The sequence below is a fragment of the Geotrypetes seraphini genome, chromosome 3 (genome assembly GCF_902459505.1).
Source record: "Geotrypetes seraphini chromosome 3, aGeoSer1.1, whole genome shotgun sequence".
Classification (NCBI taxonomy): domain Eukaryota; kingdom Metazoa; phylum Chordata; class Amphibia; order Gymnophiona; family Dermophiidae; genus Geotrypetes; species Geotrypetes seraphini.
Genome location: NC_047086.1, coordinates 368,597,661 through 368,625,257, shown reverse-complemented (window position 1 = coordinate 368,625,257; position 27,597 = coordinate 368,597,661). Strand labels below are relative to the sequence as shown.

General features: G+C 39.9%; 1 protein-coding gene across 1 annotated transcript in view; it reads right to left on the bottom strand.

Annotated features, from left to right (window-relative positions):
* Nucleotides 1-14,282: 14,282 nt before the first annotated feature.
* THUMPD2 (THUMP domain containing 2) overlaps nt 14,283-27,597 on the bottom strand; it is a 67,392-nt gene continuing 54,077 nt past the window's right edge. Inside the window, exon 10 of the mRNA XM_033939655.1 lies at nt 14,283-14,784. Within this exon, the coding sequence (XP_033795546.1) occupies nt 14,768-14,784 (17 nt within the window). The 3' untranslated portion in view covers nt 14,283-14,767. The remainder of the gene's footprint in view (nt 14,785-27,597) is intronic.

Sequence of the window (27,597 nt, the reverse complement as noted above, 5' to 3'; positions counted from 1 at the left end):
TCAACGGCACCCTCTCTGAGACATCGGAGGTGACCAGCGGAGTGCCACAGGGCTCGGTCCTGGGTCCACTCCTTTTTAACATATTCATAAGGGACTTGACCCAAGGGCTTCAGGGTAAAGTAACTCTATTCGCTGATGACGCCAAACTATGTAATATAGTAAGTGAAAGCAATCTGCAGGATAGTATGATGCAGGATCTGCTTACGTTGGAAAACTGGTCCTCGACATGGCAGCTGGGCTTCAACGCTAAGAAATGTAAGGTAATGCATCTCGGTAGCAGAAATCCATGCAAATCTTACACCTTAAATGGAGAAACACTAGCCAGGACTTCAGAAGAAAGAGACTTGGGAGTAATCATCAGTGCAGACATGAAGGCCGCCAAACAAGTAGAGAAGGCCTCATCCAAAGCAAGGCAACTTATGGGATGTATCAACAGAAGCTTCGTTAGCCGCAAATCTGAAGTCATAATGCCACTGTACAGAACCATGGTGAGACCTCATCTGGAGTACTGTGTACAATTCTGGAGGCCACATTACCGTAAAGACGTGCTTAGAGTTGAGTCGGTTCAGCGGACGGCCACTAGGATGATCTCGGGGCTCAAGGGTCTCTCGTACGAAGAAAGACTAAACAAATTGCAGCTCTACACTCTAGAGGAGCGCAGGGAGAGGGGGGACATGATTGAGACATTTAAATACATCAAGGGACATGTCGAGGTGGAAGAAGACATCTTCTTTCTCATGGGACCCTCGGTCACAAGGGGGCATCCGTTCAAACTCAGAGGAGGGAAATTCGATAGTGACATAAGGAAGTATTTCTTCACAGAAAGGGTTGTAGATCACTGGAACAAGCTTCCAGAGCAGGTGATCAAGGCCACCAGCGTTATTGACTTTAAGAATAAATGGGATGCCCTAGTAGGATCCTTACGAGGGTCGAGTTGAGGAACTAGGTCATTAGTACTCAGACTTGATGGGGTGGGTCAGTAGAGTGGGCAGACTTGATGGGCTATAGCCCTTTTCTGCCGTCATGTTTCTATGTTTCTATCTTCGGGCTGGCTCCCTGAGTACTGCATTGCACAAAGCTGTGGGCAGCGGCTCCTCGTGTGCGGCCTGTGCCTCATCTGGAAGCCTTCTCTCTGACATTGCAATGTCAGAGAGAAGGCTTCCGGTTTAGACACAGGCCGCACGTAGGAGCCTTTTCCCATGGCTTTGTGCACTGCAACACTCAGGAAGACGGCCTGAAGATGCTGCGTTGATCGCACCGTGGACTGGCGGTTGAAGAACACTGCCTAAGACCATCGGAAATATGTGTTTTCCGATGGTCTTAGGTGACCCCTGTGAAAGAGTCATTCAACCCCCAAAGGGGTCATGACCCACAGATTGAGAACCGCTGCTGTAACAGTTCCTTGGTCTACAGATACTCGTACTGCACAGGTGATCAGCGCATGTCATTGGAGCACCAAAATTGTAGGGTCTGGTTATAAAAATACCCCTCAAATTACTAATTCACATGAGACATTCCTAAATCCACCAATAAAAGTCCCAGCAACAGGTACAAAACAGAAGTGTAGAACAACATTCGATTCAAACTCGAAGTAATTGAAAACTTTCCACAAACTGCGTTAGAAAGCTTGTGAGCCCACCAGGACAAATAGAGAAAATGCTTGAGTATCTGATTGTAAACTGCTTAGATAACTTTGCTAGGCAGTATATAGATACTTAAAAAAAATAAAATAAATAAAACTAACCCTACCTATGAAAAGTCAGCAGTAGAGAATGACACGGGGACCATTTACCGCGGTAAACCGCGGGTCACTGCAGTAAATCCGCAGGAATGGAGACATTTGCAACTGGCTTACCTTGGGAATGGGGACAAGACCTTTTACCGCCCCGCGGGAATGTTGAAAAGTCTTACTCCTGTGGTAAAAAAAATTGCGCCCGTGTCAGACTCGCCATCTTCTCCCAGCTCCTCTGGTGCCTATTTTACCTTCAGGAGACAGCCATGCCACGATGAAGACAGAAGGAACCTAAAACCAAAGCCTGAGACCAATGTGATTTGAAGAATAAAATTACCAGACAACAAAATGAAAAAAAATAAATTTATTTTATATTTTGTGATTAGAATATTTCAGATTTGAAATATGTATCCTGCTAGAGCTGGTATTAGACCAGCAGTCTCAAACTCACAACATCAGAGAGGCTTCTGATGCAGGTGCGGATCTCGCGAGGAGCCACCACTCACGGCTTTGAACGGAATGATCTATTGAGCAAGGGAGCCGGCCAGACATGCTGCTGCTCCACAAGGAAGGGAATGGAAGGGGAGGGGAAAGAGAAATGCTTCTGCTGCATAGGAAAGGGGGACCCTAGGGAAATGCTGCTGCACAGTGAAAGGGAGAGGGAGGGAAGGGGGAAGATAAATGCCTCTGCTGCACAGGAAAGGGGGAAGGGAAATGCTGCTGCTACTGCTACTGCTGCTGCTGCACAGGGAAAAAGAGGGAAAGGGGAAGAGAAATGTTTCTGCTGCACAGGAAAGGGGGAAGGGAAATGCTGCTGCTGCACAGGGAAAGGGAGAGGAAGGGAAAGGGGAAGAGAAATGATTCTGCTGCACAGGAAAGGGGGAAGGGAAATGCTGCTTCTGTTGCTGCTGCACCCAATTGGAGAAAGAGAGGGAAGGAAGACAAAGGAGAGGAGAGGAACAAGAGATGCCAAGTTCATGGGAAGGAGGGAAGGAAAGGAGATACCAGACCATGGAGGGGGAGGGAGAGATGCCAGGGCATGGGGGGAGGGAAGGAGACAGATGCCAGACCAGGGGAAAGGAAGGAAGGAGGGAGCGAGAGAAAGGAAGGAAAGAAATGTCAGACCATGGAAATAGGACGGAAGAAGAGAGAGATAGGAAGGGAAGGTAAGACATGGAAACGTAGATTTTGAAAAGAAAGCAGAAAAATTGAATATTAAATTAATGCCAAAGATGGATGCAAAATCCAAAAGACATATAATTGACCATATAAATAAGACAAGCCTTTGAAGGGTGATCAAGAAATATTGTATAAAATTACTCAGAGATGTGGAACTCTGAAAGGAAGGCTACAAAACCTCCCTTGGGTAAAGAGTTTACCTTCCAGTCATTGTTATTCTATAAAAATCTTTTTTGATCATGACCTGGAAAGGCTAAAAAGTTCAAACTGTTTCAAAAGTTCAAAATAACTGGTTTGTTCTTGTTGTTAATATCATGGTGGTCTGAATCGCAAGAAATTATCTTTTTGACTCTCCAGCTATGATGCGTTTGTTTGCAAGTCAAGCAGTTATGCCATTCCAGCACTAGTATCGACTAGGATTTAATCTGAACCAGCTTACATAGGGTCCCCTGAAGCAGGGAACGAAATGGGGCCACGTTGGGACCCCCTCACTCCTGTTTAACAGCTAAGTGGATTTTTTTCATCAAGTATGCAGTGACGTTTGCATGATATTAACAACAAGAACAAACCAGTTATTTTGAACTTTTGAAACAGTTTGAACTTTTTAGCCTTTCCAGGTCGTGATCAAAAAATATTTTTATAGAATAACAATGACTGGAAGGTAAACTCTTTACCCAAGGGAGGCTTTGTAGCCTTCCTTTCAGAGTTTCACATCTCTGAGTAATTTTATACAATATTTCTTGATCACCCTTCAAAGGCTTGTCTTATTTACATGGTCAGTTATATGTCTTTTGGATTTTGACTCTTTCTGACCTAGTGTTTGTCAAATAATATCCCTGAACGTAATTCAGTAATTTAAAGATGGATGCAAAGCAGAAAGTGAAGACAGAGAGAAAAACAGTCAAAGGACAAGAAGGCCCTGGAAACATAGTTAAAAGCACAGAAAAATAAAGTCACCAGCCAACAAAGGTATGGAAAATGATTTTATTTTCAATATAGTGATTGAAATGTGTCAGTTTTGAGAAAGAAAGATATTAAACTTTAAATGTGAGGGCGGCAGAAAAAATAGAGTACTTGGAGGGCCACAGAAAAAATAGTTAATATCTTATTAAAGAAATGACAATTTTGCATAAGGTAAAACTCTTTATAGTTTATATATCTTTCCTTTTAACTGTTAAAGGAAAACTATAAAGAGTTTTTTACCTCATGCAAAATTGTCATTTCTTTAATAAGACATTAACTATTTTTTCTGCGGCCCTCCAAGTACCTACAAATCCAAAATGTGGCCCCACAAAGGGTTTGAGTTTGAGACCACTGTATTAGACATAACTGGGGACCGCAAAGTCCAGGCTGTGCTTCTTTAGCTTCCAGCTGGCTTAGGGCTCTCTCTCTGACCAGGGGGCAGTTGCACTCCCCTAACATTATTCTTGCCATGTGTGACTAAAGTATTCTGTTAGCTTGATTTTTCTATGTAGCATTCTGTAGTAATTTGGTTTGTTCCGTTTTCACAATAGTGAAGGGGATATTTGTGAAAGGGAGGGGAGATGGGTTTTGTTGAACCTTACTATGTTTTATTTGTGTTTATAAAATGACAATTGTCAGAGGAGAAGCTTCTGCCCACACACACGCGACTGAAGGGCGGCACAGGCAGACTTCGCCAGCATCAGTTTCTTTTCTAAAGCGCTGCGAAGGTAAGAGGGAGAAGGGGGAGTGAGGGAGGGAGATAGATTTGGCTGGAGGTAGGGAGGGAAGGGGCCGTGCATTTGATCGGTGACCGCGCGCCTTCCCTCCCTTAAGTTTCTTTACGCCGCGAAGGTAAGGGGGAGGGAGGGAGATTCTCGGGCCGCTGAAGGGCGGTGAGGTGGCGAGAGGGAAGGGTGGATGCTGCGGGGACGGGGTGGTGAAAGGGATGGTGGGGACGGGGCAGTGAATGGGAAGGTGGTCTGGTGACGGGGCAGTGACGGAAACAGATTTTTTTTCCTCGTGTCATTCTCTAGTCAGCAGTGCAAATATTCTAGAACTCTAGTATATCTGTGATAGGAAAAAGAGAACAAGCCTATGCTGGATCTACATATCAAAAAACCCCTCTGTGGTTATAAAAAGGAAAACACAGACCATCACTAAGGGTTCCTTTTACTAAGCTGTGCTAACAGTTTTAGCTGGCGTTAGTTTTTGGGTTAACCCGCGCAGCAATGTAGCGCGTGTTAAAAACGCCAGATTAGATTAGTAAAAGGAGCCCTTAGTTAAAAATTATAAGACTACAGATTAGAAACAGATACCTACGACGGCCTACTTGGCACCCAAACAACAAAACTAAACCACCAACTCTCCAACCTGCTGATCACAACACCGACTACAGAACCTTCAGGGAAGAATTGAAAATCATGTTATTCAGGAAATTCGTCAAATCTAGCAAATGATCCAACTGACCTTTTCAATCTATCCCCGGATCCTAACGCCTCATCTAATAATCTATCTTGTAATTTTACTGGGTATGTCCAGATCACCTCTTTTGTAATCCACCTAGAGCCGCAAGGTATTGGCGGAATAAAAGACACTAATGTAATACCTATATAAAAAGTGAAATTGAACTCCCCCCCCCAAACAAAAAGACTGTGAACAGCTTAACACTGGAAAAAAACAAACAGATTTTTCTTCTTGTACAAACAAAATACAAGACATCCACATTTTCAAAGCTCACATCTTATTCTCTAAATATTAAAAATCAATTTTTATGTACTGTTGTGATCTGACCATTTTGTTTTCTCATTTGGGTTGGTCTTGGTCTCTCTTTACTATGTCATCAGAATATAAGAATTGCCATACTGGGAATGATCAAAGGTCCATCAAGCCTAATATCCTGCTTCCAAAAATGGCCAACCAAGGTCCCTTCTGTGTTTTTTTTCCCAAAGTCCTTTTCCAGGATCTAATTTCTTATTTTCTGCTTTCTTGCCATCCATCTTCTTTTCCTCGCTGATTCTGACTCTGATCCTTCTGTCCCCCCCCCCCCCCCATTTCCCTCATCTGCTTTCAGAGATACCAAATTACCCAGTTCCAGGCTGGAGATTTGTGACCAGTCCTGGTTTGGAACTTAACATCCCAAAGCATTGTGAGATTTGCAGTGCCTGAGCCTGCCCATGGAAATCCCATAATGCACCAGGATGGGGTAGTCAGAAATCCAGTACTGCCCAAACTCTGCAGCCTGGACCTGGGTTACTTGGCATCTCTGCGCTTTTATTTACCTATAGGTAGATTTCATTCCTCCCTCTCCTCCACAATCCTCAGTCTCCCTCCTTCACCTACTTACCAGTTGTTTATTTTTACCTCTCTAGTTCTATTCCTATCTGTCTTATTGTTCCTCCAGTCTCCTTAATTCTGAATTGCACCCATTTCTACCCTTTGAATTCATTGGCCTCCCCATCTTATCTGTTTCTGCCCCTCATCCCCTTGTCAACCCCAGTTACTTCCCTGTCACTCATCCCCTCTCCAGCCCTTTTATGTATTGCCCCCCATTTCCCTTCCTTATTTTCACCCTCTCTCATTTCCTTCAAAGATCTGTCCCCTTCCTTTGCCCTTCACTCCTCTACATAGCCCTCCTTCTCTTTTTCCCATCATCCTTTGTCCCTGTCTGCTTTCTTATTCCTTGCTCCAGCATCTTTACATCTACTTTCTTCTCCAGAATTCATCTACTTTCCCTTTTCCCTACCCTTGCCCCTTCTGTTACCTCATCCCCAGTAACTCTGAGCCCATATCTTCCTGCCCCAGTTCTAGCATCTGCCCCAAACATTGATCCATGGTAGCTCTACACGTTACTCTATAAACAGTACCCAATTTGGAGTGCCATTTATAGACTAACGCTTGGCATGCATTTTTTGGCACCCAATCTACCCCCAAATGCACTAAAGCCAGCAGTCGTTGCTCTCCCTGTTTTCACAGCTTTAGCGACAATCGCTGTTACCAACCCAATGCACAAAACAGCCCACCGCATGTTTTTCCCCCTCGATCGCCCATTTTCCAATCCAGCCATGCAAATTAGCTAAAACCCTGTGCATACTAGCTAAGTGATTGATGCACTAATATCACTTGGCTATTCCCAAATAATGGGGTTTTAGCGACTGTAAAAACCGACTTGTCTAGACCTGTTGGTAACTGTGTTACTGACAGGTCAGCCTGGTTGTTGTTTTTTTTCAATGGCACAGATATTTTGTGTGTGTTACACACGCAAAATATCTGTCCCATAAAAAAAAAGAAAAATAGTCCCCCACAAGCAAAATATCTGTGCCATTGAAAAATAAAGGGAAATCCCCCCAGTCAGACCTGTCGGTAACATAGTTACCAACTAGTCAGTTTTTACGATTGCTAAAACCCTATTTTTTGCTGGGGAGAGGAATAGCCAAGCAATGTTAGTGCAACAATTGTATGGCTATTTTGCATGGGGTTTTAGCTAATTTTCATGTCCGGGTCAGAAAATGGGTAATCGAGGGGGGGAAAACATACGGTGGGCTGTTTTGTGCATCGGGTCGGTAACCGCAATCATCGCTACAGCTGTGAAAACGGGTTTAGCGACTTTAGTGCATTTGGGGGTTAAGATGGGCTGGAGAGGGCTTTGATGGCAACTTCAGCAGTTGGAAGCTGAGGAGCGTGCCGGGCAGACTTCTACTGTCAGTGCCCCAGAAATGGCAAAGACCAGGATCAAGTATTTTAAACTGCATTCATTGTTGGTTTAATCATGAATAGATAATGAATAGACCGGATGGGCTGTTCAGGTCTATCTGCCTTCATCTACTATGTTACATATGCTTGTATGTGACACTATTCCACTTCCAGAGGGTGCATAAATGTGGGCAGAGCATTGACAGGGCATAAGAGGGGCTCCTATGTACAGGCATAACTTACAGAATTTATTTATATACCACTTATAGTGTAAGCAGTTTACATTTAGGTACTCAAGCATCTTTCCCTATCTGTCCTGGGGGACACATGCTCTATCTAATATACTTGTAGCAATAGGGGATTAAGTCACTTGGCCAGGGTACGCTTTTCAGCGCTATAGAAATGACAAATTGTAGTAGTAGTCGTCACAAGGAACAGCATGGGATTTGAACCCACAGCCTCAGGGTGCTGAGACTGTAGCTCTAACTACTGCACCACATGCTCCGCTGGAATGTAAGTTACATGGGTACCTGACACTTTTTGGTGCTTGCATTTATGCCAACTATACGTCAGATAGAAGTGCAGGTTAGGCGTGTTGAAACCGGGTTACCGTCCTAGACAACTAACTTCCATTATAGAATAAGCTTCTATCGGCGCACTGTTTTAGGATTATCCCCTATTGTTTATGATGAAATAAAAAAAAAATATGCCCCCACTATTCAGTGGTCAATAGGATTTTAAAATAAGACTAAGGCCCCCTTTTACTAAACCGCGCTAGAGGTTTGTAGCATCGGGAGCAGCGCAGGCCATTCAGTGCGGCTCACCGCGCTAAAAACTGCTATCGCAGTTTCGTAGAAGAGGGGGTAAGATTGTTATAATGCCTCTGTATCACTCCATGGTGCAACCTCACTTTGAGGATTGCATTCAGTTCTGGTTGTCGTATCTCAAAAATGATATAGTGGAATTAGAAAAGGTCCAAAGAAGAGTGACCAAGATGATAAAGGGGATGGAACTCCTCTCGCATGAGGAAAGACTAAAGAGGTTAGGGCTCTTCAGCTTGAAAAAGAGACAAAATCCTGAGTGGTGTAGAATGGGCACAAATGAATCTTATCTTTTCTTTTCTTTTCTTGTTTACTCCATCAGAAATTAGATACTAGGGGACATTTGATGAAGTGACAGGGAAATACTTTTAAAATCAACGGGAGGAAATATTTTTTCCCTAAGAGAATAGTTGGCCAGAGGATGTGGTAACAGTGATTAATGTAGCTAGTTTAAGGAAAAAAAAAAAAGGTTTGGACAAGTTCCTGGAAAAAAAGTCTATAGTCTGTTATTGAGACAGACAAAGGGGAAGCCACTGCTTGCACTGGTATGTTGCTACTATTTGGGTTTCTGTTGGGCACTTGTGACCTGGATTGACCACTGTGGAAACAGCATACTAGGCTAGATGGACAATTGGTCTGACCCAGAATGCCCTATTCTTATGTAAAATACCAGCTGCCATGGAATTTCGTACTTGATTGGAACTTTCTAGATCCCACAGTTTCTAACAATTTATTTATTTATTTTTAAAAATGTATGAATCGCTTACATCTAAGTGATGTTCAAAATCATTTATGTCCACAATTTCAAGCATACACATTATAAAATGCAGTAAACAAATAAGTCAATCTCACCCCCCCATACACATAAATTTCCTTAATACAGAATTATTCAGATCTAAAACAATTCGTCTAACAAAGGCAGCGACCTTCACAGTTCCAGTTTTCACCCATCACATACAAAACTCTATTATCTGCAGCCAAGCCTCGAATTCTTGGAAGATTGCCTCTTCATTTAAAACACCTAGAGAAATCTACTACAGTAGAAAGAAAGGAAAACCACAGAGAGAGTCCCTCTGGTGGCGACATAATATCCAGAGACAGAAAACCAGAAAAAAAAAAAATGATAAAAGACCTGCACCCCCTGCTCTAAAAGGATGAATTGCTAAAGGAGATATTCTCAGCTCCGTCAATGCTGGCCTCCTGCCAATTAACTTATCTGAAGCATAAATGAGTGAAAAGTAAGCTCCTGACAAGAAGAGGACGACTGAGAGGGGACATTCAAGATAATGAAGGGAATAGACTTAGTAGATAAAGACAGGTTGTTCACCCTCTCCAAGGTAGGGAGAACGAGAGGGCACTCTCTAAAGTTAAAAGAGGATAGATTCCGTACAAACGTAAGGAAGTTCTTCTTCACCCAGAGAGTGGTAGAAAACTGGAACGCTTTTCCGGAGTCTGTCATAGGGGAAAACACCCTCCAGGGATTCAAGACAAAGTTAGACAAGTTCCTGCTGAACCAGAACGTACGCAGGTAAGGCTAGACTCGGGCAAAAAACTTTAAGCCGTTCTTTCAATATATTAAGGGGAAATGACCTGTGAAGGAAGAGGTAGGGCCGTTGGATGACCATGGAATAAAGGGAGTGCTAAAGGAGGACAAAGCCATTGCCGACAAACTGAACACATTTTTTGCGTCTGTATTTACTGAAGAGGATATACAGAACATACCGGAAGCCAACAGGCTGCACGCAGGAAACAAAGATGGCAAACTGACAGGGTTGATGGTTAATCTAGAAGAGGTATGCAGAGAGTGGTAGAAAACTGGAATGCTCTTCCGGAGGCTGTTATAAGGGAAAACATCCTCCAGGGATTCAAGACAAAGTTAGACAAGTTCCTGCTGAACCAGAACGTACGCAGGTAAGGCTAGTAGTAGTCTCAGTTAGGGCACTGGTCTTTGACCAAAGGGCCGCCGTGTGAGCGGACTGCTGGGCACGATGGACCACTGGTCTGACCCAGCAGCGGCAGTTCTTATGTTCTTAAGTCCCTGCAATGTACCAAGCTGCAAACTGTGCCAGCACATATCACAGGACCCCACAGTTACTCACATGGGAAAAGCATTCAGCAATTGAGTGAATTCCTTGAAAAAGGCAGTAAATAAGTTCAAGTCAATAAATAAGGGAATCCTGCTCATGCCCTTCCATAAAGCTCTGTGACCTCACAATACAAGGGTTAAGAGCTTGGCCTATTGGGAGAGGAAGAGATAGTGGTTGCTGCGGATGGGCCGTTTGGCCTTTATCTGCCATCATGTTTCTATTTTATAAATGGCGTCTAACATCTAGGCACTGATGGCACAATTGTCTATCATCTGCTGGGCGCTGATTATAGAGTGGTGCCTAAGCAGTCTTAGGTGTTGGTAGGTGTTGAAACCTTAGGCACACTTCCATTTAGGCCAGGGTTTTCTTGGCCTAAATGGAAGTGCGACTAAGTCAAATCATGACTCAAATCTGCCCAGAATCTGGTCAGCATCTGCCCCTAACCACAACCACTTTCTGGTAGGTGCCTCGGAGTAAATGCCTGCCTCAAAGTGGTAGGCACCTGCTGGGTGGGGGCGCCTATCAGCTAATTCGTTTTTTATTGTTTTAATGGCACTGCTTAAGCTAATTAAGAAAATTAAGTTAGACGCCTAGATCAGGGGTCTCAAAGTCCCTCCTTGAGGGCCTCAATCCAGTCGGGTGTTCTGGATTTCCCCAATGAATATGCATGAGATCTCTGTGCATGCACTGCTTTCAATGCATATTCATTGGGGAAATCCTGAAAACCCGACTGGATTGCGGCCCTCAAGGAGGGACTTTGAGATCCCTGGCCTAGATCTAGGTGCCTTAACTTCAGGCACCATTTACAGAAATTGGGCCTATGTGCATATGCCAAAATTCAACTTCAGCCCTCTCCTACAAATACACATGTAAATTACATTGCGCATACTTTATAGGTGGGCACACACCTAGGCTGAGTCTGGCCAAAGCATCGGCGAGACTCCCAGGTAAGTGCATTACTTATGGCATACTATACATTATCCCCCCAATTCTATATATGGTGCTTTAAATGGTGCATGCCCAATTTGTGCTCAATTGAATAATAAGCCAGTTAGCACCGATAATTGTCTTATCAATCAATTATTAGCGTTAATTGGATTTCATTTCAATTTATGTACATAAATTTGGTGCAGGATTTGCACTCAAATTTTATGTGAGGCACAGAAATGGAAGGATGAGGAGTGGATCAGGTTGTTCCTCACATATATGCACATAATTATAGAATAAGTGTAGGCCAAGAATGTGCAGCATGCTTCCAGCAAGCCTAAACTTAGGTGCAGCTCCTGGGCACAAGCACTATTCTATATACTCCGCCTAATTTTAGGCACCATTCATGGAATAGCAGTTAAAAGGAAGGGGGTTTTGGTACTGATTTTTTGGGCACTACGCAGTGCAGGCAGTCCCCGGGTTAAGAATGAGTTATGTTTTTAAAGCTGTTCTTAAGTTGGATTTGTACGTAACTCAGAACTTGTAGATTTTCAGATTCTTGCTGCTTACCTCTGCTCCCAGCTGACAGAAGGGAACAACTGTCCCTACCAGTGTTCCCTCTAAGGTACAGCATGCACAACCACATGTAGGATTCTTATCCGCTGGAAATACTGCTTAGTGAAGTCAAATAAAGCTGCAACCGTGTTCTTAAGTAGCAACATTCCAGAGCTCATATTGTGATGTCATAAGGCCTCATTCCACTAATGCCTAAGAGCCAACTTCTTCAGTGATGTCACAATGGCTTGATTATTCCTATACAGGCAGTCCCCGGGTTAAGAACGAGTTACATTTTTCAAGCTGTTCTTAAGTCGGATTTGTAATGTAACTGAGAACGTGTAGATTTTCAGATTCTTGCTACTTACCTCTGCTCCCAGCTGACAAAAGGGCCAACTGTCCCTACCAGTGTTCCCTCTAAGGTATTGCGAGCTAGTGAAGTTTTTCCTCACGGGGAAAGGGGGGGGGGGAGCGCATGTTCCAAAAAAGGAACCAAGATGGACAACAGCGTTACTGTGTGCAGGTGGGAGGATTGTGTCTTAGCCGACCCACTTCTGCTACACAGACTAGTAAGAGACTGGAGCAGGCTGTTGCCATAGTCACCTCTGGGATGGCGGCCGAGAGTTTCTCTTAGTCATTCACGAATTTATGGAACTGAATGCAGGACAAGTTACTTTCCTATCCATTCAGAGCGCTGAAGAAATAATAATCTTATCGTGAAACGTTGGCCGTCGTCGGCTTTTTCATTACAGTGGAAACACTCGAACATTCAGATTTAGTTTTAGCGTTCTGCTCTCGCTCTGTGACTGAAGCACCAACGGACTGCACTGAGAATAGCAATACAAGAATACAAAGATAAGTTCATCCTTTTGCCTTGTATCAGTCTAGCTCAGTGGTCTCAAACTCAAACCCTTTGCAGGGCCACATTTTACATTTGTAGGTACTTGGAGGGCCTCAGAAAAAAATAGTTAACGTCTTATTATAGAAATGACAATTTTACATGAGGTAAAACTCTTTATAGTTTATAAATCTTTCCTTTTGGCTAACTCTTAATAATAATATTGTAATTTATAGCTAAGAGACATAGGATCAAGAAACTGTTTTATTTTACTTTTGTGATTATGATAAACATACCAAGGACCTCAAAATAGTACCTGGTGGGCTGCGAGTTTGAGATCACTGGTCTAGGTCAGGGGTAGGCAATTCCGGTCCTCAAGAGCCAGAGCCAGGTCAGGTTTTCAGGATATCCACAATAAATATGCATGAGATAGATTTGCATCTCAAGGAGTCAGCCCCAGGTACATTAGCTAGATTGTGAGCCCACCGGGACAGAGAGGGAAAATGCTTGAGTACCTGATTGTAAAACCGCTTAGATAACCTTGATAGGCGGTATATAAAATCCTAATAAACTTGAAACTTAATCCTAATAAACTAATACATGCAAATCCATCATTGTGGATATCCTGAAAACCTGACCTGGCTCTGTCTCTCGAGGACCAGAATTGCCTACCCCTGGTCTAGGTGAATTTACACATAGTACAAGGGTTTTACTGGCTGATGAGCAAAGCGTGGGGGGAGCCAAGATTCAGTTCTAGCTCTCACTCACAGTCCTGGTGTGTTGTGTGTACACTCCGCTGTTTCTGAGGCCTTTTCCCTTATTTAGCGTTTGGTCTAGGGCAGGGGTGTCCAACCTGTTCCCTGAGGGCCACATGTGGCCCCGTGAAGTATTTTGTGTGGCCCCGGTCGAGGGCGATGCAGTGTTTTCCTCTGCTGCCCCCAGGTGTTTACCATCTTGCCGGCTCCCTCCTGTGTCTTGCTGCAGCGTTTGAAAGTTTGTGCGGCCCCAGAAACTTTTTTTTCGGCCAATGCGGCCCAGTGAAGCCAAAAGGTTGGACACCCCTGGTCTATGGTATATTTGATAAAGTAAAAAATTTTGGGGGCAAGACAAGATTTCACCTTCTTTTCCTATGCTTTATTTCCATTTATTACTTTTGAAGTGGACTAGCCTGGCAACCAAACTCCTTTATCGAATAATCTTTCAACTCATCAGCATTGCAAAACATTATCTCTCATAACATAATTGCATCTTCCTGTCTAAATGTAAATTAGTCAAAACATCAATCTTACAGATTGAGTACAATCATTAAACTGTACAAGAACTTGCTCTTGTAATTAGGCGCTATCTAATTTTATTTACCAGGTTTTTAACCTTCACGTTGCATGCTTCTTGTATGAGAAAGTACACACAGAGTTTCTTATCATGTTGCTGTAAAGAGGAGCCATCCATTTTGAAGAAATCCTCCATTTGGATATGAATATATGTATGGATATGATAAAGTGGTTTTCTATACTCTAGGATGCTTTTCAAAACAGCCACCTAGGTGTAAAATCTATAGGCATGTTATACACATTTCAAAGGGAAAATCTGTGTGTATTTCCTTTCGAAGCTGGCCATGAGAACAACTGTAGTACTAAATAATCAATAATGGGCAGAAACCTCAATAATTCTACAATAAAAACAACAAATAGGTTTCAAACCACAACATTCATTGCTATTTCAATACTGAGAGGAAAAAGGTCTCAAATACCTGCACTGATTAGTATCATCGACGATTAGCCTATCAGCAGGTCAAGCTCTCTTTCATAGATCAAAAAAAATCTCTGCTATGAATAATGTTTTGTGATTATGTGCAAACATTAAACTTAAGGTGATTTTAAGATAATATTTTTCATAACTTAAGAGTGAATTTTGACACCCGCACTTATCTTAATCAGCCCGATGGGGCCCGTTTTGCCAAAATGTTTCAGCTTCTTCAGGGGTCTTTGAATGCTACAAACAAATAAAAAAAAGCATGATTAAAAATCTACACCTTAAAACATGCTTATAACAAACTGAAAGTTGTTCGAAATATTTAGCCAAGATGTATTTACTGAGAGCAGCTTTTCTGCTATGTCAGTTGAATTCAAAGATGGTGCTGAATCAAGACAGACTTCGAGCGTACCTTTTAACGCTATCCTCAAATGACATCACTACTAATGACATTTTGAAATTAAAGCGCTGATGCATCTTAGCAATTTGACACTCAGATTTATTGGAAAATGTATTTAAAGAAAAGCAATCAACTCAATGGAACTATTTAAGCCTATGGGTTTTACAGTATTTAATTTGAAAATCCAGTGTGCTTTGTTGTATCTCCTTATCAATACAAAACATATAAGTTCTTCAAATGAATGACTGAATTCTGTGCAATGTTCCATTGGTGGTGCATTCAACTTTTTCTTCTTCAGGTTAGATTTGTGCTCTAGTATTCTAATTTTAAATGGTCTGGTGGACATTCCCCTGTACCATTTTTGACAGGTACAAGCATTGACATACACAATGTGATCTGATTTGCAATACAAAAAATGTTTGATCTCAGATGTATTACCGTCTACCGGATTGGTAAAATCTTTTATCTCTAAGGTGATATTGCAAATACTACACGATTTACATTTATAATGATCTAAGGGTAAAATGTTCACACTTTTCTTAGATTTTGCACTAATCATTGCTGGACTCAAGATATGTTTTACATTTCTTTCTCTTGAAAAGGCAATATGTAAAGAGGAGTCATTGAAAACTGGATTGACTTGCACTATAGTCCACTTCTTTTCTTAAAAATTTTGCCACTGCATTGCCATGAGCTGAATATCTCAGGACACACGTTTGTAAACCTGTGTCCATTTGTTGCCTTTGAGATTTGACATTTAACAGCAATTCCCTATTCGAATATTCACATGTTTGAATGTCCGCCTAGTCACTGATTCAGGATAATCACAGGGTTCTAATTTTCTTGACAATTATTTGTCTTACGATTTAAATTTACTTAAAAGTTGAACAATTCCTTCTCAGTCTTAAGAACTGAGAGAATGATAGATTATTTTGAAGGTTTACTGGATGACAACTTCGGTAATTTAAAAAGGTGTTTCTTTTAGTGGGTGTGATAAAAACATTGGTTTCAAAATGTTCTTCTTTTTGAATAAACAGCACTAGTAAAAACCCAGATTGGATCGTAGCCAATAGAATCCAAAGGCTTAATGAAATATAATATAAGAGAATTGGCTAGCTCACCTGATCCTTGGGGAGAAAGGGTCTAAAGAGATGGGGTAAATCTGCAAGTTGCTAAATCAATAATGGACATCAATATGAACATCAGTATGAGCCCTTCGTGCACAAACGAACAATGGACCTGTGGCTCGGGCTATATCTCAAAGGTGACCAGCACCAGACCTTTAGCCTAATTGAGAATTGCCTCACACATCATGTAGTCCATAGATGTCTGAAAATATAAACTATAATGTACAATCTCCCAAAACTGAATAGACCCTTTCTCACCAAGGAAAAGGGGAGTAATTTTAGGGCAACACATACAATTAGCCCTGAATGCACACCTTGTGAAAGAAACAACCATAAATATAATAAATACAATAAATATAATAAACACTATAGATATAAATGTAAAAATATAGTACCCAAAATCAGTGTGTGGAATGCAAATAATTAATACATACAAATAAATACTCATACAAAATGCTTCATAAAATGCGAAATGTGTGACCAAAGTGTAACCTAAAGTGCAAATGCAGCCTAAAGCACCATAATGAAAAATATCTAATCCCTTATCACAAAAATATAAATAAAAGTATATAAATAGAATACAAAACACATATCAAAATACATGTTAAAAAGAATAGAGTGCAAATGCCTATAGTACCATGATGAAAAAAAAAAAATATATATATATATAAATATGTATAGTCAGTGAATATCACAAGTATAAGTGAGAAGAATACACAATTAGAATAAAGTGCAAATGCAGTCTGTAACACTAAGAAAACCCTTAGTGCATATGAAAAAACCATATAAATATAAAGTGCCTATGCAAATGCTACCACATATAATATAAAAGCAGTTTATCACTGACTGTGGATAATGAACACCATGCACACACACTCGCCTGCGTAGAACAGGGAATAATGAATAATAAATGCTAAACTAGCTGCTGCTAGACATTCCCCGTTTATAATATGAAAACAGGTTATAACTAACTGTGAGTTGTAAACGCAGTAAACACCCACTCACTCACACTAAACCAATGATAACAAAGAGTAAATGCTTAACTAACTAATACTGGACATTCACCCCTATGCCACACTAATACACAGATACACTCACTCATACACCGGCTTAAATATAAAACCCCAACCAGACAATAATAACTCTGTTTAAGAAATCTCTCATAAATATCACCACTGGTGATGAGTGGTGATATTGAGTGGTGATATTTATGAGAGATTTCTTAAACAGAGTTATTATTGTCTGGTTGGGGTTTTATATTTAAGCCGGTGTATGAGTGAGTGTATCTGTGTATTAGTGTGGCATAGGGGTGAATGTCCAGTATTAGTTAGTTAAGCATTTACTCTTTGTTATCATTGGTTTAGTGTGAGTGAGTGGGTGTTTACTGCGTTTACAACTCACAGTTAGTTATAACCTGTTTTCATATTATAAACGGGGAATGTCTAGCAGCAGCTAGTTTAGCATTTATTATTCATTATTCCCTGTTCTACGCAGGCGAGTGTGTGTGCATGGTGTTCATTATCCACAGTCAGTGATAAACTGCTTTTATATTATATGTGGTAGCATTTGCATAGGCACTTTATATTTATATGGTTTTTTCATATGCACTAAGGGTTTTCTTAGTGTTACAGACTGCATTTGCACTTTATTCTAATTGTGTATTCTTCTCACTTATACTTGTGATATTCACTGACTATACATATTTATATATATATATATTTTTTTTTTTTCATCATGGTACTATAGGCATTTGCACTCTATTCTTTTTAACATGTATTTTGATATGTGTTTTGTATTCTATTTATATACTTTTATTTATATTTTTGTGATAAGGGATTAGATATTTTTCATTATGGTGCTTTAGGCTGCATTTGCACTTTAGGTTACACTTTGGTCACACATTTCGCATTTTATGAAGCATTTTGTATGAGTATTTATTTGTATGTATTAATTATTTGCATTCCACACACTGATTTTGGGTACTATATTTTTACATTTATATCTATAGTGTTTATTATATTTATTGTATTTATTATATTTATGGTTGTTTCTTTCACAAGGTGTGCATTCAGGGCTAATTGTATGTGTTGCCCTAAAATTACTCCCCTTTTCCTTGGTGAGAAAGGGTCTATTCAGTTTTGGGAGATTGTACATTATAGTTTATATTTTCAGACATCTATGGACTACATGATGTGTGAGGCAATTCTCAATTAGGCTAAAGGTCTGGTGCTGGTCACCTTTGAGATATAGCCCGAGCCACAGGTCCATTGTTCGTTTGTGCACGAAGGGCTCATACTGATGTTCATATTGAAGTCCATTATTGATTTAGCAACTTGCAGATTTACCCCATCTCTTTAGACCCTTTCTCCCCAAGGATCAGGTGAGCTAGCCAATTCTCTTATATTATACTTCTTTTTGAATAACATTCAAATCCAAAAATTGATTGTTTCCTTCGAATGATTCATGGTAAACTTAATAGAATCATCACAAGAATTTAACCAAATACATTTTTTATCAGATCTTCCTCCTCTCCTTTCCACAAAATCAAAACGTTATCAATGAAACAAAACCATCTGAAAATACAATTCACAAAGGGAGAATGATAAATCCAAATCTCCTCAAAAGATGCCATATAGAGATTGGCCACTGAGGGAGCTAAAGTAGCTCCCATTGTTACTCCCGATTTTTGATTGTACAATACTCTATTATACATGATAAAATTCTCTTTCATTGCTAGGTGGGCTAAAAACATCAAAAATTCCATTGGTATGTCATGAGATCTTTGCTTGAGCTTCAATAATAGATAGAGAATCATCTTGAGGGATAGATGTGTACAATGAACTGACATCAAAAGTGACTACTAAAATGAATGGAAAATCAATTGTTAGAATATCGTCAAGTTCCAAGTTTTTTAGAAGTTTGTTGTACACGCAATATCAAATATTTCTATGTGTATTACAATTTAAAATTGGGAGACAAAATAAAACAATTTGTACAATTAAGCATACAATGTATGTACATAAGTAATTAGCGATACAAAAGGGAAGAGGGATGAACTACAATCTTTAAGGAAAGTAAAAATACATTTAAGGGAAAAACAACATCAGGGGGGTAATGAAGAATTTTTTTTTGTTGAAAATATGGCTAAGCCTATAAAGAGGATAGGAGAGGTTGTGACCTATAAATAAGGTCTGGTTAAAATTAGGTATTTGAGCCTGGGATTAATATTAGATAAAATATCCTATCTATGACTCAAATGCGTCTTTGTACAGATAGTATTTTAATCTATAGAATCTCTAATATAAGAGCGTGCTTTTACGACTTCCTTTCTTTAAAAAAGGTCTAAAAAAAAAGGACAATGGTTCTAAAAGAGAACCTCTAGATGACATAATGGGCTATCCTGGAGGGTCTTCAAGACACTTATGAATTTTGGGCTAATAGGCATGTAATTTTCTGTTAGCCCATGCATTTAGAATTCACCATTTCTGGTTTCATTTTTCATCTCACATAATCAGTTTAACCCAATGGCATTAGTCTAAAACATGTTACTCTTTCAATGTTGGTGAATTATCTCCTCCTCTTACAAATCACTCACCTATGTGATAAAGCTCTAATAATACAGCCAGTTATCCGTTTTGTGCTGTTGCACCCTTGTTCATATTGGTTTGTTTCCTCTATTGGCCTTTTTTCTATTATGCTGGTTTATATACCTTTATATTTTCTACATTGTACTGTGCATAGATGGCTTTATTGTATGTGTTTTGAGTTTTATTTGTACAAATGGTTTTAATATATGTTGTTTTATATTTTATATAGCATAATCACTTATTTTAATGCATTCATTGTTTATATGTTTTTCTTATCAACATCTATTCTTTATTTTTAGTTGTTTGTAAGTCTTCTGAGAATGTTGGTTTACATTGCCGAAACTGGGATCCTAGTTGGGACCTTAGTTTGTGTACTCTAACTGATGAAACAAACAACCTTATAGTGACTTTATATATTCAATAAAATTTCCACTGGTTGATTTGGGTGAGTAATCAGAGTTGGGTCGATGATAGCCAGAGAACTTCAAGATGCCTGAAACATTTGGCATTAAATCAGCAGTCTCTGGATGATGTTGACTATACTGCGATTGAATGTTTATATGTTAATATAAGATGTGTGTGTAATAAGCCCTTTATTATTAGGGATTTAATAGTTGACTCAAGTAGGCTTAGTTTTATTGGTTGAAGCTTGGATTCCAGATTTAAATTCCCCTTATGTCATAGAAATTTGTCCAAAGGAGTAGAGCTAGATAAATGGTCTTTCAAAAAGTAGGTCAGTAAAAGTTCAAACACCAGTGTTATTGAATAACCAATTTAAAGAGCTCTCAATGCCCACCAAGAGGATATGACTCAATACATTTTACTTGCCTTTTCTCTTCCTGTAATACATTCCAAGGCAAGGTCTTGTTTTCTGTTTTGTTGCTTCAGAAACAGTGGCCACCATGACAGTCCTTTCTTAGAATTTTCCTTTTCCTTTTTATAATTTTTCTTTCCCATTCCTCTTAGGCCTGTTTAGTTTTTTATTTGTATTTAATGTCTGATTTGTTTGTATTTTATCATTTTACAACATTTCATTTTGTTTCTATTTTAACAGTATTTTTTCTAACTTTTTTCTACTTTCTAAATTTTTTCTACTTTGCACAAGCAATAAAGATGTGTGACAAAAAAATTTGATGGCAAATTTGATGGATATTTTTTGTTGACATTTACATTAAAAAGGAAGAGAAGGATGGATGAAGCTGAAATGATTAAACAGCATGCTAGAAGGTAAGGTTAAAACCAAGTGCAAAGCAATCAAATGTTAATAAAGTGGAGACAAATTTCTAGAAGAGATGATCTGGAAAAATAGCAAGAAGAAACACCATCAGAATTCTTGGAATGCTTGAAGGCTGAGGGCAAAGACATTGATAACATTTTGCTGATCAAGAAATTCTAGCTGTTTATGATTGAAAGAACACAAAAGTCTACCTTAAACTGCATCCACTTAGTGCTCTCCCAAGACAGATAATTGCAAGAATCTATTATGTCAGAGATAAGGTAAAATGACTTACTCTGGCAGGAAAGCAAGGTTAATTATTCTACGTCTCAGCTAAAGCAGTTCTGCTGAGGTCCTGAAAATGGCAAAAGTTTGAAGCCGAAAAGCAACTGAGAAATCTGAAGTATAATTATGTCATGTTAGTTCTTGCCTACTTCATGTGTCAAAAGGAAGGTAGTGTATTCTACTCCAAGATGATGTGATGAGCTAGAGCTCCATAGTATTTCTACAAAGAAAACTAACCTGCTTGTAAGGGGCTTGCATCGTAAGAAACACTGTTGGTAGAAGCAATTAAGAAATTTTTATGTTATGTTACGAAGAGAGTTCTCAATTTGTTTATGAGGTTATTATGTGATTTTAATGAGGTATGCAACCATTCCCAAAATAAGAAAAAGCCTACTCTACATGAGAGGGGTCACAACATGTAAACTGGAAGGAAAAGACCTGCTCTCAATTCTGGGAACTATCCTAAACCTGCGGGCTTTCAAAGTTTGCACTTCTTGATTAATATTGGTTAGATACACCAGGAATCTCTAGAGATTTAATAAAAAGCTAGGGATGGCTATCAGTTCATGGGAACTTGTTGGCAGAAAGTCAAAAGTTCACCAGGGCATATCAGGCATAAAGCACCCAAGAGTGCATGGAAGGTTACCCATAAATATCAGTTAAAGCCATCCACTAGCTTAAAAAACCAATTAATGTGTTAAAAATTCAAATAAATGTAAATTCAAATGTGCAAAGGTTGAAGATAATAACAATAAAGTGCCCAAAGTGTCAGGTGCAAAATCACATTGTTCCTGAATTTCAAAAAGCACACTAAGTGCAAAATCACTAATTGATGAGCCTTGAGAAAGCAAGAAATCACATTTGTCCAATAAATTTAAACTGCCATCTGCAAGGACTTATCTAAGAAGCCACCAACATCCATCTAGTAAGAGGGTGCTGTCTGGAGCAGTGCGGGCCATTTAGCGAGGCTCCCCGCACTAAAAACTGCTATCACAGTTTGATAGAAGAGGGCCTTAGAGCATGTGGCGACAAACTGGAAATTTATTTTTGACAGAGATTTATTTATAAATTCAGGCAGAAGGGGTAGTTACAAATTCAGGGGTCTTTGAACAAAAGAAAATGTGTCACAAGACAAATATTGCTAGAGAGGCAGAATGATTAATTTTAAGCTGGGTCTAAAGATTAATCACCATGATGCTGGCCTTTGCTGGAAGAACTGTCATTCAAGGATATCTGGTAGAGCTGAGCGTTTTTCAGGAACATGTGGTATTAGCTGGGGGCCCATGGCCTGTAGAAGAGATGTTGCTGCAAGATGTGGTGCATGTCCCACGACGATCCCCAAGAGAGAGAAAGCATGGTGAACTTTTATTTTTTATGGATTCTGTGGAATTTGTGGGAGTGTGTGGTATGGTGGTTAGAGCTACAGCCTCAGCACCCTGAGGTTGTGGGTTCGAATCCTGCACTGCTCCTTGTGACCCTGGGCAAGTCACAATCCCCATTGCCCCGGATACATTAGATAGAGTGGGAGCCCACCAGGACAGTTAGGGAATAATGCTTGAGTACCTCAATAATTTGTAATCTGCATAGAATTGTAGTATATGCGGAATATAAATTATTTAAAAAAAGAAAAGGATTGAAGTCTGGTAGGCAGGAATTGTCCAACCTCTGAGGAGTCTGGCATAGCCTCTAATCCCAGAGCAGAGTTTCAATTCCAAACTTTTTTTCCCAAATTAAATACAGTGGTAGGAGACAGAAGAATCATAAAATCTGCATGGCAACTACTGCAATTGAGGTCTGGCATGGCCAGACATCAGAGCTGCCGAACAGGAAGCTTCTCCACAGATGTCATAGATCAAAAAGGCCCCAATGCATCCGTCAGCTGCATCAAACGAGTGGAGTCTGAGGATATGCCGTTCAGAGGAGCCAACTAAAATCCAGTGAAAAGGCCCACTCCAAAACCAGGGCAGGGCTCTGTTGAGGTACATGTGTCTCGTCAAAAGAGTCCCCAGACTCAGAACACAGGCGTACTGTTCCATACTCCAGAACGACCCCTGGGCGAGATTTTCTTCTGAAGGCATGGACCCAGGTCAGCTCCCAGTACAAAATCGCTGATCTGGCACCATCGATGTCCACATCCAATAGATTAGGGGCTAGGGAGTCCAAATTGAAGGGTTTTTGAGGCAGAAATAGAAGTTAGAAAAAAAAGATCAATTTTAAAATCCAAGATGGCTGCCGTCATGATTTCATGCCCAAAACAGCATAAATAAACAAAAAATAAAAAATAGCAATTTGGGGTCTGGGGAGGGGGGGGGGGGGACCAGAACCCTATCCATAGAAACTGCAAAAAATGAAGTTTAAATTGATCCAGAAGCCACCCCCAAAGTTTCCATAGGAAATAATGGAGGTACTCACAGTCTCTGTAGTGCCTTTGCCTGTCAGCATTTTTAAAGCAGCTGAGTGGAGAAAAAAGGACTTTCTGCCTCAGAAACAGCTCCAAATGCACAGAATTGAAGATCTTCGGACTTCCAGCCGGCTGGAGACCAACTACAACCTCCGCCCCCATGGATCCTGTGCCACACGGTCGGGGGCGGGAAAGGCAGCCAGCGCCTTGAAACCCAGGTGGGTTTCTGTATAGACGCACGGAGCCTGTGCTAGAAACCTGGGTCAAAGTCACCAGCCAGCAGACTCCCATGGGAAGTGACCCTGGGTACTTGAAGAAGGTGGCACACAGCAGGCTGGCTCCACAGATCCACCAGAGTTTGTAAAGATGTAGTCCGGCACCACAGGACTGCATCCTTTTCTCTGACAGGGGACCACCGGGGAGGGGTCTCAAGGCACTGAAGCCACCAAAATGAACTTTAAGCAAAAAAAAATAAGAAACAGAAGCAGAGCAACTGCAAAAAAACTTCTGCACAGACTGCTTGCAGAAATTGAAACTAGGATTGTTTACTAATTCTCAGGCTAAAGGGTGGAGCATGTGTTGCAGAAAATATGAGGATTTCTGCAACACCCAGGACTGTGGGTTGGGATTGAACACCTAGCGTATGGAATCTGGAAGGGATGTAACAGAAAAAGCTTTAATTTTAATAATCAGACAGGGTCTAAAAGTGCAAAGATTTTATGGCACTATAATTGTTTAAAACCAATTAAAGTTTACTATACTCAGTATTTAATAAACACATGTTATAACCAGTTAATTAATGTTGTTTCCCAACAGTTCTAAACAGTTACCAGGAAATTAACACCATTTATAATAAAATCCACTTCAATAGAGTACGAAGGCAACCTACTAACCTAACTAAAATAAACTCAATAAGGCAAAACTTTATTCCCTAACAAGTTTATATTTGATTATTATATTTAGTTAACTACCCAAAAAGAACAGATAATTTAGAGAGCCCTAAACCAAACAATCCAACAAAGTTCAGGCAAATCACATAAATAAAACCTCTCAGCATCTCATCTTTATACCAAATAAATATCAGCCCAACAAACTTTAGTCAGGTTCTCTGTCACTATAAGCCACAAATTAGACTGAAGTTCTCTCCAAAGAACCTTCAAGGTTACAAAAAGTATTTAAGCCACTTCATCTTGATGGTACCTTATTTCATACACACACTAATAAAGTGAATTGTTTTGCAAAAACAGTCAAGCAGAGTTTAGATTAAATTTTCCAGCTCAGCTTGACATAATAATTTCAGAAAGTAGCAGAATTGCTCTAAAACTTTCAATCAGGAACTCCTGAAAGAACTCCTGTCACACTATCCACATTAGAATATATATATATATATATATATATATATATATATATATATATATATATATATATATCCTTCTTATGTTCTTATATGAGGCTGCATTTACAATATTTATTTACAGATGGCCCACATTACATATAGGGGCAGGTAGTGTGATTGCTCCCATATTATCTGCTTAAAATGTAAAGCAGCGCTATTCATCCACTTTGTGCAGTAAACGTAGGTCTGAAGGTGAATATAATTCCTGCATTTACAGCAGAGATTTTGCAGTTACTGCACATTCATTTTTACATCAAACAAGGTCATTGCAAAACCTACAAAACTTTAGCAAAAGGGCCCCAAAGTGCCCTTAGCAACTTTTAACAACTGATGTCTCTCTTATTCTTTCTCTGCTGCAACAAAAATTTCATTTCCTACAGTAGATTCTAAAATTTTAAAACCTCATCAGCAGACTAATGCTCTTCTGAAGGATATCTACTTGGAAATATGCAATTAACCTGAATCTTCTTTCATAGCTGCATTAAAAAATATATCTACTCCACTTCATTCTTTTATTGGTCTCATTGAATTTTCTCTCCCGTCTACCTTATTACTGAAATTGAAGGTTCTCAAGAGTCCTGAGAAATTAATCTTCAAGGACAGCGTATGAGTGGGAACTAGGATAGGATATTATCTGGTTCAAAACTTGACCTCAAAGAAGCAAATTTGGAAACTGATGGGATTCAAGATCACTACTGGGGAGTATCAGACTTCATTTTGCATGACTGTATGAAACTGACCTCCCTTGACAAACCCCAAAGTGGATAGCAATTGTTTGTTCATTTTAATCTAACTCACGTAATACAAATACAATTAAAAAAGAGAATGATATGAGAATACTATTCTGAAAGGATATAATTTGATGTCAACAGTGTCCTTAGTTTGGCTAGAAAAGTAGTCTTGAAAGGGAAGAGTCCACTGCCACCTTTGGTTGAGAATTGCTTTCTGGTACCACAGAAAGATCTGTACATTATTGTAAAAGTTGTTTTGACAAATTCCAAAACACATAGAAAAATGGTTTCTCCTTTATTTCAGGTACAGAGCCTGTTCATTACTACAACACATGATATCTTTAAAGGGGCTGATTCTACATAAGAACATAAGAATTGCCATATTGAGACAGACCGAAGGTCCATCAAGCCCAGTATTAGAGAATGACACGGGGAGCAATTTTCCCATCCCCGCAGGAACTAGTTTTCCCATCCCGTCCCCACGAGTTCTTTTCCTGTGCCCGCCCCATTCCTGCAAGCTCCATCCTCATCTGCACAAGCCTCAAACACTTAAAAATCATAAGTGTTCCAGGCTTGTGTGATTAAGGTTGAGCTTACTGGAATGGGACAGTGACAAAACTCGTGGGGACGGGATGGCGAAATTGAGTTCCTACGGGGACGGGGAAAAATTTATCCCTGTGCCATTGTCTATCCAATATCCAGTTTCCAACAGTGGCCAACCCATGTCCCAAGTACCAGGCAGAAACCCAAATAATATCAACATTCCAGAGCTGAAATTGTGATGTCATTTATTTAAACATTTTTTATACCGCCAAAAATCTCAGCGGTTTACAAATTCACATTCATAAAAGCATAAAAAACACATTCACTAAAACATAACAATCCAAAAGCATCACACATATAGCTATCGACACAAGAAAATACCTGTAGCAATACTGTCATCAAATACTCATCAGCTGTAGTTGAAGAAAAACAAAAGTTTCCCAGGAATAATTATCAAGCCGTATTTAGAAATAAGTATCAACAAATAGTTTTCCTCCTCTTCTGCAGGAAACCGCACTAGCGGTTTTTAGAGCAGAGAGCTGCACTGAATGGCCCGCGCTGTTCCAGACACTCATTGAGTTCCTATGAGCGTCGGGAGCAGCGCGGCTCTCCGTGCTAGAAACTTCTAGCGCGGTTTCGTAGAAGAGGGGATTAGTCTTAAGCAGTTTTTACAAAATGGAATGTTCCACACATAATCTTATTTGACCAGATAAATTATTCCATAAAGACATCCCAGCAATCGTAAACATTTTCATTTCTGTAGACACATATTTTATGTTCTTAGATGATTGACATACTAGTTTCATACTACCAACAATTCGCAGGGCTTTACCAGGTCTATACATCTCCCAAAGGCATTGGAACCAATATGGTACCGTTCGATGCAGAGTTTGATGCACCAGCGATAATACTTTAAAATGAATCCTCTGTTCGATCGGTAACCAGTGTAGCCTTTTTAATACAGGGGTAATATAAGATGTTCTCGCTACCCCACTAATCAATCGGACTACAGAGTTAGGAAAAATGAATTCTTGGTTAAGTGTTTTGATTCCTCAGGCACAAATATATTTTGTCTTTAGGAAGCTTCTGAAGACCTACTTGTTTGACAAATTTGTAACATTAATTTTGTTGTATGTTCACTGATTTGTACAGTTCTTCTTTGATGTGAACCGCCTAGAACTTTATGGTAGGGCGGTATATAAGAATAAAGTTTATTATTATTATTAATATTATCATAACCTGTAGAGCTCTCAGCTTTACTTTGCTAATCCCCAAAGCAGCAAATTACAATAGTCTAATCTGCTCAAGAACAGCGATTGTACTACTGTTCTGAAATCATAAGTTGTAAGGAGAGGTTTCAATCCATA